General features: G+C 34.6%; 1 protein-coding gene across 7 annotated transcripts in view; it reads left to right on the top strand.

Annotated features, from left to right (window-relative positions):
- The window catches only part of ATP8B4 (ATPase phospholipid transporting 8B4 (putative)), a 318,510-nt gene that overhangs the window by 189,991 nt on the left and 106,601 nt on the right, over positions 1-21,918 (top strand). For all 7 annotated transcript variants that reach the window (XM_074294471.1, XM_074294469.1, XM_074294470.1 and 4 more), the window contains 3 exons: positions 5,602-5,760; positions 15,370-15,458; positions 20,712-20,908. In XM_074294471.1, coding sequence (XP_074150572.1) covers positions 5,602-5,760; positions 15,370-15,458; positions 20,712-20,908 — 445 coding nt within the window. The remainder of the gene's footprint in view (positions 1-5,601; positions 5,761-15,369; positions 15,459-20,711; positions 20,909-21,918) is intronic.

Here is a 21,918-nt window from a genome sequence, read left to right as displayed (position 1 = left end):
GAAAAAGAGAGTGACCAAGAGACTGAAGGTCATGTTGACAGTGCAAAACACGCCTGGGAAAAATAAAGGAGTGAGAGAGAGGAAGAAGGAGAGTAGATTAGGGTTAGAGAGAGGAATTTTAGCATTGGGAATTTATTAACGGAATAACTTTGAAAGATGGTACCTGTAACATGCCCTCCTGGCAGTTACAATTACTAGTCTGTCCTAGTCCCAACAGAGTACCTTTGACCACTGACCTTTGCAGTGTCAACTTTACCCGGCTCGCCTCCTCTGAGGCCTTCAAAGGTCTCTGGCCACGATCTCTTGAATCTATAGTTTAATAACCAGTAGCGCACTCAAGAACAGCCACGTATACTCTTAAAAGCCTTTATTATACCTACTCACATAATGCTCTGACTTGTCAGTTCCCTAGTGAACACCTGGTCTGAAGACCCACGTGTTTATTACCAAACTCCTTACCTCTCTGGGCTATCCATCCACTTGGCTTGGCTACCCAGGTTAGGGGGCCAGGTTAAAGAGAGCGACTGCTGTCTGCAGTGGGCTTATAAAGGGTCTGTGAAGTCACACACACATCCAACCAGTGAGAGAGGCGTTACCCATTAAGAAGCTATCTCAATATGGCCAAGATCCCACCCACAGGGAAGTCCTATATCCACAGAGAATACTTCCTGGGGCACTCAATCTCCTGTTGCACTGTGGTGCCGCCCATTTAAAGGGCCCTTACAGGTACCATCTAGATATGACCACCCTGGTTGCTGGCTAAAGTGCAGTAGAGGTAGAGGTTACAGGAGTTAAAGAGTTTAAGGAACCAAAGGTTACAGTGTTTTAAGGGTAATCAAACATAATGTTTTTCTTGCTAATACATTTTCAGTGAAGAAAAGGTAGATCTTAGATTGTATTGCCTTCTCAATCATCAAATTTCCCATTATATTTCTCCATCCTTTTCCTTTAAACTCCTTCAGTGACAGAGAGATACCCAAGAGAGTGCTCTTCACCTTCTAAACATTTTTATATGTTTAGAATTGTTTGATGCAATTTAAGATTTACTTTTTTTTTCCACTTTTTTTGGCTCTAAAAGTTTGTATAAAATTGTATGACTCTGCTGGCCTACTCGCTCTAATTCAGGTTCACTCACATCTCCCATTGCTGCCAGAAAGGGAGGGAGACAGGATAAGTGAGGAAATTGAAAGTTGGGGTAGATTCATATAATTCTTATTTAACCTTTTTAGGTATTAATTTTCTCTCTTTTTTCTTTCCCATTTTAAAAATATGGATAGTCAGGCAAAACAAATTTGTGTAGTAATTACTGCACAAAATTGGTTTCTTTCTGCTTGAATCTTTTCATCATTCATCTTTCTTTCTAGAGGTATATATATATATATATATATATATATATATATATGAAACATACTTTATTGTTAGGATTCTTATAAGGTACTTATTCACTTAGTTCATACCTTTAAAGGAATTTATACCTTTAAAGGAGTTTGCTCATTGGTCCACACATGAGAGAGCATACTTTTAACGAGCTCCCACAAGCCCATTCTGTGGGAGGATATAAGGAGCCAGGAATCAGAGGCTGGATTGAGTCAAGGGAAGAATTTCAGGGAAGCTCGAGGAAATTTGAAGAGCCAGGATTTCAGTGGGGAGATTCACAAGTCTAAAGGAAAAGCCTGCTCATGGACTTTTGGTCAGATTCACAACTACGATGGAATTCTGGGAAACCCACAATCCCATACTCTTTGGAGGCAAAGACTGATTCATTCGCACGTCTACCTTCATGCTGGCTGGAGGCTTTGGATTCGGAGGGAGCTAGAGATTGAAGCTGGCTGGAGACATTTTGACAAGAGCTCATCAGGTAACCAAGGAGAGAGATAGATCTCTACTAAAGCCAACCGGGCCCCAGGAAAAGATTCAGGATTTTGACGGACACAATAGAGGATCTGTACTTTAACTCCTGGCTGCATTTGGGATTATTGAACTGAACTGAAACTAAGGCTGCCTCCAGAAGCAACCCAAGAAACCTGCTCCCAGAGAACGACTATAATTTAGAGACAACAGAACATCATACTTTATCACCAACTTTCTGGAATCATGGTTGCTTATTGTATTAATCAGAGGTACACCTTTCAAAAGTGTTACTTTTTTACAATGATTTTTAAAATAATAGTTCTGGTTCTACTCACTTCATTGTATCTATTAATACAAATATCTTCAGGTTTCTCTGAAATTATCCCTTTTGCCATAGAAAGAGTGTTGAACTACAATAAGAGGTTCACCTACTAGTAGTGGGAGCTTAAGGAAAGAAGAGAACATTTTCTCCCTTTAGTTCTCTGATATTTTCTAATTTGCCTTTTAGCAATGCTCAGAAAACTTGTCTTCTTCCATCTTTCTTCCTTTCTTCCTTCCTTTCTTCCCTCATTCCTCCCTCCTTCATTCCTCCTTCCTTCATTCCTTTCCTTCCTCCCTTCCTTCCTTCCTTTCTCCCTCCTACCAAAATTAATAAACTGGTGTCTAGTGATGGCAGAATTAGCAAACAATAGGATCAATCATACTGTTTCATCAATAAGGAAGAGGTTCAGATTTGATTATAGAACTTAAATCTTTCTCTCCTTGCACTTGTCCTCCTTAAGTGACATTTTATTTTGAACTGATCCTCTGGAATCCCACTGATTCTCTTAAGGAGGGATGATTTGGCTTACAAGGACTTCTCTGAATTAAAGCAGTCTTCCTTGGCCTACCCTGCCTTGTTGTCCTTCCCTAGAACCACACCCTTGGGGAACGGCCAAAAGTGGATTGGCCTCCAGGGCCTGGAGGAGCAAGGGGACGTGTTCACGGCTGTATTCTCTTCCATGTCAGAGTTTGCTTGCGACAATAAAAATGATCAAATGAGCCTGTTTTTTATATTCCTGTTGGCAGAGGCTCTGTATCATGTTGTTTTTGCCCAAAGCACATTTTTTATGACCAAATTTGAAGCCTGAGAAATTGGGGCTTGGGTCAGAGAAATGAAAAAGCTTTAAGAGGAACTGTCAACTATACTGCTAATTCATAAGTTTTGTCAGTGACTCCCATTTTTACCGTTTCTAGGCAAAAAAAAAAAAAAAAAGTGAATTGTACCAAAGACAGGAATGAGAATTATTAGACTTTTTTTGGGGGAGGTGGTGGAGGTGGACAAATCCTGGAATCTTGGATAGAAGATTCTGCCTTCCCAGCATAATTATCTGCACTGTGGTCCAGTTTAAGTTAGCCCTGAATTGCCCTGTTCTGTTGTCATTATGGAACTATAGACACATGATTAAAACTATTGGGGCACAGTTTTCCTTAATAGGAAAACTTCATTGGTACCAGCTTTTCATCTATCCTCCTGCCCATTGCTTGCTGTCTTTTAGCAAAAACTATCTTGAAAATTTTCAATGAGTTACCCAAGATGTGAGCCTGTGAACATCCCCTTGGTAGTAATGACCTTGGGTAAGCAGGGTCAAGGTCATCTATAAAGCTCAAAGTTGAGCTTTACCTCTCTAAATACTGGCCTCAGTGAGTCTGAATATTGAGTTCGTGCCCACAGGCAACTATCACAAGAGGCATCTGAACCAACAAACCAGTTTAATAGCTTGTGATGGGAAATATCACTTTCCTTCAGGGAAATCTACTTGGGAGACCAAATTAAGATCAGGAGGCTGCTTGGCTTGAGGCCCAGCTTTCCTGTTGGCTAATCCAGACTCAATCTCCCCACACTAAGCCTGAAGATCCACTATCCACCTTTCTTTCTCAGTTCTACATTCCCAGTTCCCCCTTCCCCCCCCCCTTCAAGGTTTCAAACTGTTCTTTCTATTCTCCTGAATCCATTAATCCTAACATCAGAAAGTTTCTGGGTTTTGTTGTGTTGGGAAGAGGTTCTCTAGGAACCCCTTTTAAAGGCTTTTGACCTTGAATTTTGAGTGCTTCAACCAAAGAGGATATGCTTCATTCATTACAACATAATTTTGCCTCTGCTTTCTGTTTCTCCATGTTTCCCATCCTATTTTTCCTTTCACTTGATTCCAATTGTTTCAATGCATATTTATGTTAATCTAACTGGTGGTCCTTACATTAGAAAAGAGCCCACACAGGTAGATTTTTTCTGTTTCCAACTAGCTAAAAATAAACTTCACTTCAGTTTTCATGTGCTATTGTTTAATAGAATAAATATATATATCTTTATATTCAGGTGCTTAAAGGATAAGCAAATCTGTCTTATTAAATTTGAGGGACACTGCATGACATCTTAAAAAAAAAGTTCATTATCAGATCTATGATCTAGTTAAGATATGAAAAACTAGCCCTATATCTGAAAGACATCTCCAGATATTCTTATCCATATGTTGTAAATAAGCCTCAAGTTTTCCCGGTTTAGAAACATGGTAGTGTAAAGAAGAGTCAATTTTATGCATTCTGACTGGTATCCTGAAGCAATTTTGTGCTGTGATAACATTGGTGAACATGATGCTACAAACTATTTGAATGGTTTCAGCATGGGATCCTTGAAATGTGAACTATTGTGAAAATGGAAGCATGGTATTGGAGGATAAAAGCCTGAAAAATCACAGAATAGTCTTTTGTCATGAGGAGTTTTGGACAGGAAGTCATTCCCGGAGTCCAGTTCAAATCCAGATACATTTCTGGCTGTGTAACCCTGGGCAAGTGACTTAATCTTTAAGTGCCCATGGCAACTCTATAAGACTCTAAAATGCAGAGTAAGTATTAATTTTCTTTGAGAAAGGGAGGTCCTTCATTATAAGTTCTCCACATTAGTGAAATCATAGATCTGAACATATTCTGAATGCAAGAGTTAAACCATGCCATTATGGAGAAGCAGTGTAGTTTGGTATGAAAGAATGACATTAGGACAGTGATTGGAGACATCAGTTCAAATGTGGCTTCAGATACCCTATTGCCTTCCCCCCCAAAAAAGACATTGTATTTGTAGACAGATGACCTGGGTTTGGGTTGTAAATTATGCCTGTGCCCTTTGTTACCTGTATGACTTTGAGCAAGACATCTGACCTCTTTACATCTTAGTTTTCTTATCTATAAAAATGAGGAGGAGGAGGAGTTGGACTATTGACCTAAAATATCTCTTCCAACTCTACATGAGTCTATGATCACATCCTTTAAATTACAAAGTTAAAAGATATACATATACATATATATATATATATATTTTCTTTTTTGTACTCAATTTTTAATGGCTTGATAGGCAAGGGATATATCTCTAAGTTTAGATCTCTAGTCTGGATAGTGCTTACTAAAGTTTCATTAAATGAATGTTCTTTGTGGCTAGAATCCTAACTGGAAAAGTCCTGAGGGGTCTTTTGTCCATCTGGTCACCAAGGACCAGGAAGGTTCAATGACTGCCAATAAGTGTCTGTGCTGGGATTTGAACCCAAGGTCTCTTCTCTCCAAAATGAGCACTCTTTTCACGCTGGTACAATTCTATAAATGGAATACTGGTGACTTAGAAAGAAAATGGCATTATACGTTAGAGATAGTGTGGTAACAAAAGATAGCACTGATAAAGAACATTTGAAGTGAGTCATAAAAGGTTTGCTTTTTATTTTTCAGGGATTGTTGCCTGTGAGCCTCCTAACAACAAATTGGATAAATTCACAGGAGATCTCTCTTGGAAAGATAACAAATACCCACTCAACAATGAGAAGATAATTCTGAGAGGCTGTGTATTGAGAAACACCAGCTGGTGCTTTGGAATGGTTATTTTTGCAGGTACATCTATCTTTTCTTAGTTTTCTATATTTGTTCTCTCTCTGAGATACACATTAGCACGTTTTAGCCATCTTGTTAATAGCCTAAGTTCATTTGGATGAATGCAAGGCTTCTCCACCCCTTCCCTATAGAAAATGATGCTCCATAAGCCGCTTCATGCTGTAGATTTCAATAAACAAGACTCAATTATCCTACTGGCTGCTTAGCCCCATTGGCCTCAAAGTGTACGTGCTCAGAAATGCACTTTCTAGGATATTTAAGCCTGATTAAGCTATGGGACAAACACATGCACTCACACTCTCATACACACAGAGGCTTGTTTGTATATCCTTATTGAAGGACTAATTGCTATTTTAATATGCAGCTCTTGTGTTTGAGACTTTTATGAAAAAAACAGCCCAGGTTCATGCTGGGTGATCTCACTTCTTCTGGCTTCTATCCTGGAATCATAAAACTGGAGCAAATGTGTACATGCTACCTGTAAGGGGATTGAGAAAGCCTCTTGTGTAAATGGTGTGCACTATTACAGAGGAAACTTTATTAAAGGAAGGAAAGCAAAGTAGAGACCCAAAATAGAGGTGCATGAACACCTTTAGAGTCATGTACATTCTGGAATATGTGGGCTTCTGGAGAGTCCTTTTCTTAACATCTTCCTTCTTTCCCAAGTCCTAGTTTTCATTGACTGTTCTCCATTGTGTTTAGAAACAATCAATAAATCAATCAGTAAATATTTTCTAAGCACCAGATACTGTGCTAAACCTGGAGATACAAAAAGAGGCAAAATACAGACTATGCATTCAAGGAGCTTACAATGTAATGAGGGAGATGTCATGTAAGCAAGTATATACAAAGCAAATTATGTGCAGGATGAGTGATTCCTATTAATACTGCATATAATTTGTTCTGTATACATTTTACTTAATAAATGTTTATTAATTATTAATTGAGGGTTAGGGAAGAGAATGGAAAGCTTTTTAAAATTCTCTCTAGCTTTCTATTGTGTATTTAGTTCTTTCCAACTTCATACATAGTTTGGACAGTTTTTCCACAAGGGGCATATACCTAGAAAGGACCTTAGAGGACATCAAGTTTAGTCTTCTTTTACAGATGAGTACACTGAGGTTGAGAAAAGTTGTGCAATTTATTCATGGTTACACAGTTAGTCTGAGATGGGATTAGAACCTAGTGCTTCTTAAATCTAAAGCTGACTTTCTATCCACTGTATCTTGCTGACTCTTCAGGAACTGTTCACTGGATAACTAGAGGCAAAGCTGAAAAACTGAGCCTAGAGGTTATCTTGTTCTACTGTCTCATTTTGCATTTGAGAAAACTAAGGCCCAGAGTGTCAAGTAATCTATCTAAGATAAGCTAATGAAGACAGTAAGCAACTGAGCTGAGTTAAGAATCTGGGTCTTTTGACACTAAAGCTTGCATTCTTTCCACTACATCATGGTGCCTCTTGAGAATTCTTCAATCTTTTGCTGCCATCTCCCTTGTGAGGAGCAAAGGTTAGGGCAAAACCATCTGGAGTCCTTCTTTCCCTCTGTGTGCCATCATTCCCCTCTCCCCAACTTAATTGTCTTCTTTTGTTGTGTTCTAAAATCTACTAGTTATTGGTTTCATCCATCATCATGGATATCAGTCACCATTTGTCACTCTTTATCACTCAATTCTCCACCACATATACAGCATGCTAACAACGTAGTCCTTCCTTTCAAAATAGAGTTATTTTGGGAATAGTGTGAAATGGGAAGAAAGAGTGAAAAAGGAGCTTGCTCCTCTCCAGCATTTAAAGTCTAATGAACAAAGGGTCAGGAGGTCTCTGCTTTATTGAGAACTCAAAATTTACTCTTCTGCTTGGATACTATATTTCATCTTAACATTTGGGGATGTTATAAATTTGATAACAGATGCTAGAAAGAGAAGGGACAGTCTATTCTTTTGGCTTTTTTTTTTACCCCCTCCACACTGTCTGTGATCAGTTTTGCTTTGTTGTTAAGAAAGAATAAAGTGGAACCATTTTATGAAGCTGGGTGAACACATTCATAGTTTTGGTGCTAGAATAACATTTTGAGCCAGCTGTTTATCCTGATAACAAATTAAGATGCTTCTTAGGTTCATGGACTATGTGTGCAATTAAACATATGAATGCTTTGGTTAAATAGCTACCATTATCAAAAAAATTTCATTAAAGACTCCGAAGTATTCCAAACCTAAGAAAGTCCCAATTTATACTAAATATTCTCAGCTGTGTCTGTTAGTAAAAATATTGCTTTTTTGGGGAATTGCCATTTTAAGGTCATGGGAAATCCTAGAAATATGGCAATGTATGTGTGGTATCTGGAGACTCCATCTGGCCCCATAATTCTCTAGATCAGATGCCTTTGTTCTTTGGTCAAGGAAGTTAGCCCATGCAAGGATATTTCCTTCTTTATCTTTTTTTTCCTGTTAGGATTTTTTTTTTTGCCCAACATGAGTTCTATGGCTTTTTATCAATTATTAATCAGCTTATGTGTGTGTGTGGAATGTTTTTTTGTTTTTATATCATTTTTACTTTCAAATATTCTCCTTCTCCTTCTCTGTCCCTGAGAGCCATTCTGTAAAGCAAAAAAAAAAGGAAGAAAAAATATAGCTCAGAAAAAATTTAGCAATGCATTAATCAAATCTGTCATCATATTCAAAATTCCACATACATAATTCCCCAGGACTTCAAAGAAGGGAGAGAGGTGACCCAAGAACACTGTTCAAAGTTGTGTTAGTGAGGAAAAGAGAATGGGAGCAAGAAGATAAACAACAATGGAAAGCAGTAATCTGATATAAAGAATTAGACTTACAAGATATTTGAATTTCTAGAATAGAGTGAAATTTCATAGTTTAAAGCTTTCCTAATTTCAAGCATGGGATAGAAGGAGTCCAACCACCTAATCCTAACCCCTACTCTAACCTAGCCCAACCACCCTCTTTTCTTCTGCTTAAAAGACAAGGAATTGAGACTAGATCTGACTCTGCTACTCCCCTGTCTATCAGTCTTCAGAGGCTCACTTTTAGTGATCTACAGGCTCAAACACAAACTCTTCTGCCAGGCATTTAGAGCTATCCATTATCTGGATCCAAACTGCCTTTCCAAAAACATTTTATATTGCTCCACCTCACATGTATGGTCAAGTTGGACTAAGAAAACATTTTGGGCAATCTATCTTTTTTTCTCTGTCTTTTCATTAATGAATCCCTCATTCCTAGAAAACATTGTCCCTCTTGTTTAGGCTTCACATAATTATTTAAGGTGATATTTAATAAGTAACATATCTAAAAGGCACAAATTATCTTGGTTTTATTTTTTAACCTCCTCAAGTGATTTGCACATTTTGCACATGGTAGAAACAAAAATTGCTTCTTCTTGTTTTGCTTGAATAATTCAAATGATAAAGAGCTCACTACCTCCTGATAAGGTTCATTTCATTTTTTCCCATTCAGTTGCCAAGAAGTTTTCCTTTAAATCGAGATAAAACATATTTCTCAACAACTTCTGTGCACTGCTTCTAGTTTTGTCCTACAGAGCCAAGCAAAACAAATCTAATTTCTCTTTCATATGACAGCCCTTCAAACACTCCAAGACAGCTCAATGACCCCCTCATTCTTCTCTTCTCCAGCATAAACATTCTGAGGTTCCTTCAGATGATCTCTCTTTGAGTCATTCTAATTACCTTTTTAGGAAAGGAAATGAGGTTAGTCTGGCTTGATTTGATTTTAATGAATCCATACTAGTTTTAGTGAATACCACTCCCCTTTATAAGTGCTTGTTAAGATGCCCCTTTTGTCAGGAAATAAAGTTCACTAGCCTGTAGTCTGATGAATCTCCTTTTGCCCAACTCTTGTTCTGTGAAATCTCTGTTATTTTTTACAGTTTTTCAAATATAACTAATAGTGGCTCAGCAATAATCTCTGAAAATTCTTTCAGTACCTTAAAATACAGTTTAATTCTTCCCGGTAACTTGAATTCTTGGGGGACAACTAGATATGCTCAAAACTCATTTATCCCAGATTTCAATTCTCTATTAACCATTTTAATTCTATACTCCCAAGCCTGAAATGTAAAGAAAATTGGAGCTAGGTAATTTTATTTTCTTTCCTTACATATTAGTATCATTCAGTCTTACTTGAGGTCTTGTCATCTTTCTTCTCTTCTTCTCACTTTATAGTTTGAAAAAAGTTTTCTCTTTCATTGCAAGGCTCAACTTAATTAGGGGGGCTTTAACATTAGTTAAATTTCAACCATTTGATTTTTTTTTTTTTTTGCTCAGATTAAGGCTTGATATTTTTGTTTGTTTGTTTTTCCACATACATTTTGTTTATAAAATCACAGTCTAGCTTTAGTTGCTTTGATTTTATTTTATTCTACTAAAAAATAAAACTATTAGTAATGCATTAAATATAGAAACTTAATTTAGACATTAATGTTGTTTTACCATATTGATAAAACCTATCCATGGACCATGAATTTCTCTTCTACAATGAAGATCTTTTTTTCAAACAATGAAAATTTATAATTATTGCATAATTCAATGTATGTCTGTGTAATTTGTCATTTATTTAATTTTGTCACTATTGTAAGTGAAGTTATTTTTAAAACAATGTCTTCTTGGTCTTTGTTGGCAGTGTATCAGAATGCAAATGATTTTTACAGATTTATCTTGTGTTTGGCAACTTTGCTGACATCATTTATTGTCCCAGATTTTGTTGAGAATAATGTTTCTAGGGAAACATTCAGATCATCTGCAAATAATAAGGGTATTTGATCTCTTTATTTACTATGTCACTTCCATTAAAATTTTTTTCTATTTCTGTAATTTCTAGTATTTCTCATATTATGCCTAATAGAAGTGGTGAGAGTGTCTATCCTTAAACCCTTTTTCTCTTAGTAGGAATGTTTCTAATAATTCTCCAGTTGATGTTGGATTTCAGGAAAATGCCTTTTAATTGGGAAAAGAAAAAAATCCCTCAAAGTCTTTTGTTTTTACTGTTTTTATCATGATTAAATGCTGTATTTTATTGAAGGCTTTTTCTGCAATTTATATACATTAAATTGAGTTTCTAATTAATTTATATAGTTATATATAACTATATATAAAACTATAAAATGACATTATATACACACATATAACTATATATATGTATATATAATGTGATTTTTATAGTTTTTAATTAATATGATATAAAATTATTTTCCTAATAAACATCCTGGTATAAATCCTATTTGATTGTGATGAATTATAGTTTTCATGCGTTGTTTTATTCATTTGCTATTTTTTTCCTTTTCCTCTCCTCTCCTTTCCTTCCTCTGTCCTTCCCTCCTTCCCTCTTTTTTCCCATCCTCCCTTTTTCCCTGCCTCCTTCCTTCCTTTCTTCCTTTTTTGTCATTAGGTTTTAAAATTGGGGCCTTAATTACCACATAAAAAGAATTAGGTAGTATCTCATTTTTCTTTCTAGTTAGAAGTAGTCATATTTATCAATGAGATATAAAAACACTTTGTAAAACTTAAAACCCTATATAAATATTAACTATTATTACTCTGGGAATTGTCTTTACTTTGAAATTTTGAAATATTTAGCCACAAACTCATTTTTTCTTATATGTTTTTTAAAGGAGTTTGCTGGATTCGCTCCATAGCCATTCCATTCTCTTTGTATAATTTTTTTCAATCTTTCGCCATAATATGTTTATATAATCAAAATTTCATTCTTCATGCTTCTTGAGTCCTTCTCCTTTCTTTGAACTCTTTATCTGTTTTTCTAGATGCCTAGGGTGTCCTATCAGACAACTGACATTTCCCTCTATTATGATTGTGATCTCCAAGAAGGCACAAGAACCATAAGATGACATGATTATGACCCACAGAGTTTGGGTCATTGCTACTTCAACAGCTGGTCTCCCCAATTGAACTGAGTCACATACAGATTAGCATTTATTTGCCTATGTTGCAGTCTCTATTTTCTGAAGGATGAAATTATCATTCAAGGAAAGCATTAGTTTTTCAGCTTTAAAGGCAAACTTCTAGCCAAGGCCTGGTGAGTTGAAGTCCCATCCATATAAGACAGTATCTTATAATGGAAAGAGTGATGGAATTAAATTCAGAAGATCATAGGTTTTTAGCTGAAAGGGATTTCAGAGGAAATCTAGTCCAGCACTGTCATTGTATAGATGAGAGACCAGATGAGAGAAGAAGTAAGGTGTACTCCCTAGGGTCACACAGCAAGCTATGAGTTAGTGTCAGAGCTAGGATTTGAATCCAGATTATCCTGCCTCTTAGTCTGGTATTCTATGAATTATGCCTTACTGACTCTTCCAAACGTCCCGAATTCAAATTCCAGCTCAGTTACTTATAGAATAAGTAACCATAAAGTAAGTGTGACTTTAGCAAAATCACTTAATATCTCTGAGTTTCAGCTTCCTCATCTCCTTAAATGAGAGTTTTAAACTAGATGGCCTCCAGAATCTGTGATTCTGCCATAGCTTGAGAATTCATCATCCAGTTTCATCTTCCAAATGAGCACCTTTCCGGTATTCTCCTTAAAATGATACTTTTCTTTATCCTTCCAGTAACTCTCTTTAAAATGTTTCTTACTTTCTTTCATAAATCCTCCCAAAGAAGTATCTTAGGGATACTTTATTGCCTCTTCCCCCTCATCTCTTCCTTTTGAATAAAGTGTATCCTTCCATTTCTATATAAATTCAAGTCAACAAGCATTTATTAATCTAGGTAGTGAAGTGGGTAGTGTAGACCTGGAATCAGGAAGACTCATCTTTATGAGTTCAAATTTTATCTCAGACATTTATTAGTTTTGTGACCATAGACAAGTCCCTTAACTCTGTTTGCCTCCATTTCCTCATCTTTAAAGTGAGCTGCAGAAGGAAATGGCAAATCACTACAGTTATCTCTGCCAGGAAAATCCCAAATGGGATCATAAAGAGTTGGACATAACTGAAAATGGCTGAATCAAAATTTGCCAGATTGTGCTAAGGACCATATAAGCATAAACAAAGCTGTCAAGGAGTTTACTTCTGAGGGAAGACAGCATAGCACATAAAAGGAAACTGAAAAGAGATAGGGAGAAGGGATCCTACAGGTCATGCCATAGAATCCACAATGGAGCCTGAAGAGGAAAAAGAAGGTAAGCACTTTCTGGTAGATTTCCTTAAAACAAAGCTTCTGGGAAGAACAAATCAATCAGAGGAAATGGTCTCAGGGGAAAAGTATACTTCCAGTGGGAGAAGTTCAGGAGTAGTAGTAGTAGTAGTAGCAGTAGTCCATTCCTTACGATTCTTTGTTTTAAGCCCTGTCCCAGAAGTATAAATCCTGTTCTGTGAAAATATCTTCCTTCTTTTTCTTTTTTTTTTTTTTTCAAAAACATGGAACGCTTTATGAATTTTCATGTCATCCTTCCTCAAGGCCTGGACTGTTTTCTGTATTGTTCCAGTTTTCAAATATGTTCTATTCAAGCGAGCAAATCTTAATCAAATGGCTTTCTAGGCCCTTTTTTGTCTTCTAAAATTCCTTCAACATTTGACTTTTGGCAGTGACAAAAATGGCACCTGTTCCTTGAAGTCTGGTCCACTTTCTTTGATTTAATAATCTCTAGAGCTGCTTTCTATTTTTTCCTTTTGCTGATATTTTGTCTCATGAATTACTAGGAGTAGCTATTATATGTCAGATTTGAGAAGTCCTGGCTTGTTCTCTTCACATCTCAGATACTCTACAAAACAACAAATATAACTTTTAAAAATTCATGTCAAGACAACAAAGGGCTGACTCTATATTTATAATAATGGATAATAATAAATGGGTAATCATCAACCATCAGGACTCATCTTTTCCCCTTAATCCAGGGAAATGTTCTTTACTGATGGTATTCGTGATTTCTGAAGTAATCCAATTCCTCAACTTTTCCCTCTCTCTGATGTTCTGTTTACAATTGTAAGGTTATTTTCTTTTCCTGAGTATACCTCTCGGACCTTTCTTAATTGATAGAATTTCTTAATTGTATTTGGTATTTTTTTCCCAGCTTACTTGTATCTTCAACTGTTTATTGTAATACTTGATTTGGAGTTTGGGTCTTGGACTAATCCCTTGTAGACTTTTATGTGATTTGATTGGCTATGCCTTATTTAGTATTTTATCTTTGCAGACTAGATGTCATTGTTGCTGCTGATATTAGATCTAATCTTTCACCTAATTCTCTGGCATCTATCTCAATCTTCTGGTATTCTTTTGGTTTCAAGTTTAGCTAGTCTTTATCCTCTTTGCATGATCCTTAATTAAAAATCAGATTCTTGGATTTAATAGGCTTCTGTGAGATAATAGAGAACACAGTAGTATCAGGTCTTATATGGTAATTGTGCCCAGTTTTTTAATGTCTCTGTCTTTTACTGTAGTTTTCAGTGCTCTGAAGAGTACATACTTGGGTCTTATCTCCCTGCATATTAACCTATCTCAAGCATTTCTGTCCCATGCTTGTGTTCTGACAGGTCAGGGTCAAAATCTGACAGTAAATATTGGCTTATTGGAGCTACTTATAGTTTTATTACAATGCCTCTTTTCAGAGGTCCATTTGATGTTCTGCATTTGACCATGTTTATCTGATGTGGACATTGACCTACAACTGCTTCTGTCTATTATGCTGTATGACTTCATACACATTTATGGAAATTCCTTTTGTCTGTCCTTTCCTCGTTTCATTTAGCTTCTGGTCTAGTTATTAGGAATAGTTTCTTTAGTGATCCTTCTCCCCACCTCCAACACCTTTCCCTTTTATCTGAACTGGCACTGACTTCCATAATTCACTTCTATAAGTCTCACTCCTTTTTTTTTTTTTTTTTTTTTGCTTTGGGGGTCCTTGTCCTGAAGTCCAGGGACCTCCAAAGAATCCATAGATAAAATACAGAAAATATGTGAACTTGGATCTGACATTTCTACGTGTATGACTCAGGGCAATTGATTTAACCTCTTTTAGTAATAATTGGATTTTTTGTTCAGCAAACTATTTGTGAACCTGAAAACAATTTAGCCTGAAAGTAAAAATGATTCACAAAAATGTTTTTATTATATTCTTGTAATCAGTTGAACAAGATATAAACTCTCCAGTATTGTTTTCCTAATTAGTCTATTTTCTTCTCTTGTGCTTTATTACTATTGCATTTTTATGTTTTGTGCCTTTTCATCATTTGCTTCTTTACTTCATCATCAACTTTTTTTACTATCTTAAGTCTTTGTGTTATAATGTCTTCAATACATTCAACTTCTTTGCACTCAAAAAACCAAATAAACAAACAAAACCTGATCTTTAATTCTATCCATGGAAATTGAAACAGCATTTCTTAAGACCTTTAGTTTTAACTTAAAGAAAAAAAAACCAAAAAACTTTTCTGTGACATTTGAGTCAAATGACAGAATCTTTTGATTTACCTTGCAGGTCATTCTTTTACTGATAATGATACTCAGAAATTAATTTAAATAAAATCTCAGTGTTTAAGTTAAAGTCATTCTGTAAAAATATTTTAGATAAATGTATTACTGTAAATTAGCTATAATGATTGTTATTTAATTTTTTCAGGTCCTGATACTAAATTAATGCAGAATAGTGGTAAGACTACATTTAAAAGGACAAGTATTGATCGACTAATGAACACTCTAGTATTGTGGGTAAGTGACTATAATAAAGTTAAACAATATTACTGAGTATTAAAATTCTCATATACTCTATTAATTTTATAGAAATTTTCTTTGAAATCTAGAAATTTCCTTGAAGGACATGGGTTTAGAATTTAGAGAAAAGAAACTCTTTGTTTTAAATACTATGATAAATTAAGAAAAAAGATTATGGAATTTGTCACAATGATGAAGAATAAAAAGTTGGTAAAAAGGGGAATTAAATTTTTTTTAACCTCTTTGTATAACAGCATGGTTTTAGAAAATCAACTCACAGATACAGAGGCTCTGTCTCTGTGTTTAAGAAGGCTATTTTTCTGCCCTTCTTACTATTTGCTTTTTAAATTCAAATTCTTCCTGAATTTTCAAAGATTCAGGTAAAGAAAGTATCTTTTCCTTCAAGAAGTCTTCCCATTACATTTTAATCCACATAGTTATCTCTTCAATCTGTTACACTATAAACTCCTTGAGATCAGAGACTATCTTTCTTTTTATTTATATTCTCAACAGTTAGTAAGATGTCTAGAATATATATAAATTTATTGAATTGATTTGAATTGTATCGAATCATTCTCTGAACTGATAGCAATTTATTATGTCCCTCATTTGGTAATCAAAAGGTTGCCTTAGCAAATGTTGTTAATTAATTCTTTGAAAACACAACTTTCTGAGAAATAGCATAATAGAAATAGAAACATAGAACATCCCAGGAAAGAGGGAAGGGCCAATCAACTCCTAACAGGTCTCAGTAAGAATTTAATCAATTTTCTTCACTATCTAGTAGGAATCTAGCTGCCCTTTGTAAAAAGCAGGAGCTACAACAGCCTGGGCATATAGCCCAGGAATATTATAGGAGAGTTGGAGTTACATATTGGTTATGCAAATAAAGATTTCTTTTATGGTGACTATTGTTAATTATTATTTTATGCAATTTTATTGATTTGTGTTACAATCTAGATGATAATTTTCTTAAGTATCTATACCCTGTATTTTGTATATAGCATAATACCTTATACAAAGTATATGGAATCAGAATGGAGTTCAAATCAGAGCAGTGAAAGGAGATACTTAATCTGCTTTGAGTCTCCAGCTACTTTCTACAATCCATTTGATCAAATCAATATTGGATCAAATCAGTAGGATCAATTGAAGAAATTTTACATGTTTAGCTTACTGAAGAAAAGATTTGGGGCAGGAAGGGTTTCTTATAGCACTCTTCAGGTATTTTAATGGTTATTAATAATAACACATATTATAATACATTACAATTTTAAGATTATTTTGGAATGAGTATTCCTGATTGTTTCAGGGAGCTTTTAGTAACTATTGTTTTCTTTATAAATACCAAGTGATTTCTACTTGTCTCCAGTAGAGGGAGTATTAGTTTCTATCCACCAAAAGAATGAAGGTCATTCATTAGTTAGGTATTGGCTATCATTCCTTAATTTTGACTGTGCTTTAGCAGACTGACACATTTGACTCTGTAGTGGAAGTAAATAATGATACATTTTAAGCACTTTAAATATATAAAATTATAAGAATATACAGAGAAGATTTGTATACATGGATAAGTTGTGATCTGTACCTTCAGAGGACACTTCCAAATCAATGAGATCATGGTTCAATTTGAATATTTGAGCATTTGAAGATGTTATTTTATGTGAACCTCATAACCATCTTTTAATATTATTATTCATATTTTACAGAGGAGGAATCTGAGGTGTAGAGTTTAAAATACTTTGTGATCTTGATCACACAGCTAGTAAATGCTGGAGACATACTTTGAATTTACATCGTTCTAAATTCAGAATTCTAAATCCAGAAACTTATTCTCCATAGGACAATATTATACCAAGCAATGAGCAATTGGAATTTCTTAAAAGTGATCAAAACAGAAGATGTTTGTTCTCAAAAGTTTGATAACTAACCCCAACTATGTCAATAAACTAATAAGACTTGGAATATAATTGTTTCTATTTTAAAATAACACATGGAATTTCTTTGTAGAGTGAAATCAAATTCCTTTACTTCTGACACCTACTTATATAATCTTCAATTACAGAATGGAAAGGGGGTATTTAAATGTTTTTTTTTCCATAAAAAAAGAAGATAAGCTTCTAGAGTAGTCATGTTCATCTCCCCAAAAGATTCTCCCACTGTGTTGGAACTTACTATTACATTAGACATAAACTCAGAAACAAAGTTTATATTACCATCTTTTAAAGATCATGGAAACACTGTTAAACTGAATAGACCAAGACCATAGTATTCTCAGCAAAATTAGGAGAGAGAGGAAACATTTTAGATGACATAGTCATGATAGAAGGCAGTCTTGGCTAGGCTTTGGGTCAAATCTGTTAAAATGAAATTCAAAGGAATAAAGGTAAAATCTTATGCTCAGGTTCAAAAATCAGCAAGTTGGTAGAAGCATGGTTAGAAAGCAGTTTGTTTGATAAAGATCTGAGGGTTTTATTGGGCTCCAAGCTCAATATGAGGCAACAGTGAAATATGATGGCTGAAGTTAATGTGATTTTTGGCTACATTAAGAGAGTCATAGCAACCAGGGTTAAAGAAGTAATAGTTTTACTGTGCTCTGCCTGGTTCACACTGGATTATTATGTTCAGTTCTGCTTATCATTTTTTAGGATGGATAGTGATATGCTACAGATCATTTAGAAGTGAGGATGTGGATAATTAATATTGTCAAGTGTCCTCTGAAGGTACAAACTCCTGCTGTTTTAGGATCAATTGAAGAAAATTTACATGCTTAGCTTACTGAAGAAAAGATTTGGGATAGAGAGGGTTTATTATAGCTCTCTTCAGGTAAGTTGAAAGATTTATCACATAGAAAGGACATTAGGCATGTTTTGTTTCTCTAGAAAGGACAATATTAGGAACAATGGATGAAAGTTATAGCCAGACAGATTTAAGCTGAATCTAAGAAAAAACTTCATAGCTTTTGGAATTACCCCCAAAGTGGAATTGACTGCCTTAGGTGATATTTCCTTGCAGTGGGGATATCCAAACAAAAACTGAATAACCTCTCGTAGCCCATGTTACAAAATGAATTTTTGTTCAGGCATGGATCAGACTTGATGATCTCAGGTCCCTTTTATCTCTTAAATTCTGGTTTGTTTCCTTTATTTTTTAGGATATTTCTCAAGAAAGACAAAGATAAAAATCTCTCTTTAAATAACAAATATTCCAGAAACTTCAGGTTTTTTAATATTGTTATGGATGCCTTTGTCAGACACCATAGACTATTAAGAAACTTATTATCTGAACCTGAATTTCCTTTACTGTATACATGACATGTTTCATAATTGGAAATTTGCAGATAGATGTGTCTCTTTGAAAATGATAGAAGAAAGTTTTGCTAGATACTAAGCACTATTTAAGGCCATTAAAAAACCATTAAGTTTATTAGCTTTGCCTGAAGATAAGCAGAATAAATCATCTGCTGTCCAAATAGGAAGTAACTTTTATTATTTTTTTCTGCCTTCCAAAATCATCAGAACCAATTAAAAAAAAAAAACCAAAAAAAAAAAAAAGCAAAAAATCTCACAAATACCTTTAAAGAATTTATTTATTTTACCCTACTAGGTCTATATTCATATGTAAATTGACCTTGATTATGAAAGATAAGAATTTAAGAAGACCTTGAGTGACCAAGCTGTGCCAATTTACACAGTACCTTTTTTTTTTCTGTTCACAAAGAAAATGGATATAGTAGGATGAGCATTTTTATTTCAAAGTAAACATTTTTGCATCAGGTGATGCACCTGGACCTTCTAAATGTTAAACCATCTTTCAAATTATTAGTGATTTTCAATAGTCAAATGATAGGCAGAGATAATTTGTCATTTGCCCATAGTTGTGCCTAATAGTGATGAAATGGAAATTGTGCTGCGTTGGGAACCAGCAAGGTTTGGGTTCAAGCCCTGCTTCAGACCCTCTTTAGTTGTGTGCCTTGGACAAGTTATTTAACCTTTCTGAGCCTCAAGGAACTTTCTAAGAATATTAGATTAGATTAGATTAGTTTAGATTTATTGCCATCTGTAGATTTGTGTCCATGTATAGCCAATATAGCAACTGGCTATAAATTATAAGTTTAGAGATAGACTGGTACTTTTGAGGTCATCTAATCCAGTTGTCTCCACCTTATTTTTTTTTAAACAGATAAAGAAATAGATTCTTAGAAATCAAGAAACTCTCTCATGCTCACAGTTAATAAAATCCAGGGCTGGGATTTGGACTCATGTCTTCTTGATTCCATGTTCTATACCTCATTGAGTTAGCAGTTCTGGGTTCTTGAAGGCTCTGCCAGCTTTATGATCTTTATAGATAGATGAACATCTGCAATGATGAGGTCACCAATTAAAGTATTTATATAAGAAGTATTTTTAAATTGTTGAAAGAGACTGATCGACCATTGCAATATCTGATTTGATTTTTCAAAAGTTCTTTTTCTCTTTTGCTTTAAACATGAAGGTCAAAGATCTTTTTTCTTCCTTTTTAGAGTACAAGATCTTTTGAAGTGAGTGATTATTTCATTCACTGTATTTGTATCCCTAGCACTGGTGCAGTGCTTGACACATAGTGTTGCTTAACAAACACTTTTGGACTGATTGATTTATTCATAGAAACATAATTTAGATTCAAGTAGTGTTATTTTAGTTGTCACTCTTAGGTCTCAAAACAAAAGTGACTAGATGTGTTTTCTTTTCTGTAATTTTTTTTGGGGGGGAGTTAGTTCTTGTGTTATTATTGCTTGTTAAAAATTTTGTGCGTGGGCTTCTAGACAAAATACTTCATTAATATGAAAGTACTGTATTCTATCACTCATATCATACATCTATATCTTCATTCTTTTGCTCCAAACATTTTTCTAAACTTGAATTTACCTAGCCTTTAAAAATAGAGGAGAAATTCCTTTTATTTCATTTTTAAGATTGCTCATATGTAGGCTGTTCCTATTGCCATTAGTATTAAACTTTAACATATGGTAAAGAGAGCATATCATTGATTACTAATTAAATCATTGTTGCTAAGTGAAGCAGAATAATTATTTTTCGATAGATTGTTTTTAAAATTTAAGAGATTTTTTTTGTTTTGTTTTTTTGTTGGTTTTTTTGGAGGGGTGAGGATATCAAATGAGCATGGTTTTTGGTTTAGCTCTTATGATCTTGAAAATGACTAGGGATTTAAGTTCAAGTAACCATAACCAGTCTGCTATTCTAATTTCAGATCTTTGGGTTTCTGGTATGTATGGGAATTATTCTTGCAATAGGAAATTCAATCTGGAAGCATCAAGTTGGGGATTATTTCCGAGCATTCCTTTTTCGAGATGAAGTAGTGAAGAATCCCATTTTCTCAGGATTTCTGACATTTTGGTCGTACATTATTATTCTGAATACTGTCGTGCCCATTTCCTTATATGTGAGGTAAGAAATTTTAACCCTTTCATAATGTGAAAAAAAGTGGTTTATATGTTTTTGTTTATATGTTTTATTTATTTTTTAAAAATTATGATACCTTGCTTTCACCAAACTTGATCTGTCACAACTGTTACAAATGAGACAGCTAAACTTTTGAATCTGTTTAACATTTGTTCATTAACTTGATTCTTTTTTAAAAAATTTAAACACTTGAGCATCAGTATAAATTTGAATATCCAAATCAATCAGGAATAGGTTAGAATCTAAATGTTAGAAATTTTAGGTCTCCTGGAGGATCTCTTGGGATTTGCTTCCTTCTCATCAAGTGATGATAGTGATTATTAGCAAGAATAATAGTTTATATTTATATAAACCAGGTCTCAAAGGAAGTTTGGAGTACTTTGCAAGGTGTGTATTAGTGATGCCTAGTTGGTAGAGAAAATGCTGAATGCAATGTGATGTGTAAAATAGGTATAAGAACTTTGAAGAAGAGAGGCAGTATTTTTTTTCCCCCTTAAAAAAGACTTGGGTGATTCTAGACATTTTTTGGAATCAGCTCCAGATGTGGAGAGAGAAAAAGACTGTGGGAGCTGCAAATACATAGAGGTAGCTGATTCCACAACATGAACCTAATTTCCAACTTGTATTTCTAGAGATTTGGGGGAATCTCCTTAGCAAAATGGGGATATGTTTCTCTTTGTCTCTATCTCTATCTGTTTCTCTCTCACTCTTGCTTTCTCTCAAGTTCTTATGACTTTGCTCCTTAAATGCCATATCTTGCTTAGTATTTGCTTCATTAATATGGATTCACTCAAAAGAAACATACAAAATACCTCAAGCTTGGCTTCAAACCAAAGATATATTTGCATGTCACTTTTGTATAATCTTTGTATAATATTTGTATAATTTTGTATTATTTTGTATTATTATAATATTGTAATATTTGTATAATTTGTATAATTTTGTATAATCTTTATATAATCAGTGCATTGTGCTAGCTATATAAATGAAGGGTT

The sequence above is a fragment of the Sminthopsis crassicaudata genome, chromosome 2 (genome assembly GCF_048593235.1).
Source record: "Sminthopsis crassicaudata isolate SCR6 chromosome 2, ASM4859323v1, whole genome shotgun sequence".
In the NCBI taxonomy this organism is placed as follows: domain Eukaryota; kingdom Metazoa; phylum Chordata; class Mammalia; order Dasyuromorphia; family Dasyuridae; genus Sminthopsis; species Sminthopsis crassicaudata.
Note: the sequence above shows the minus strand (reverse complement) of the source record. Positions and strands in the feature narration are given on the sequence as shown.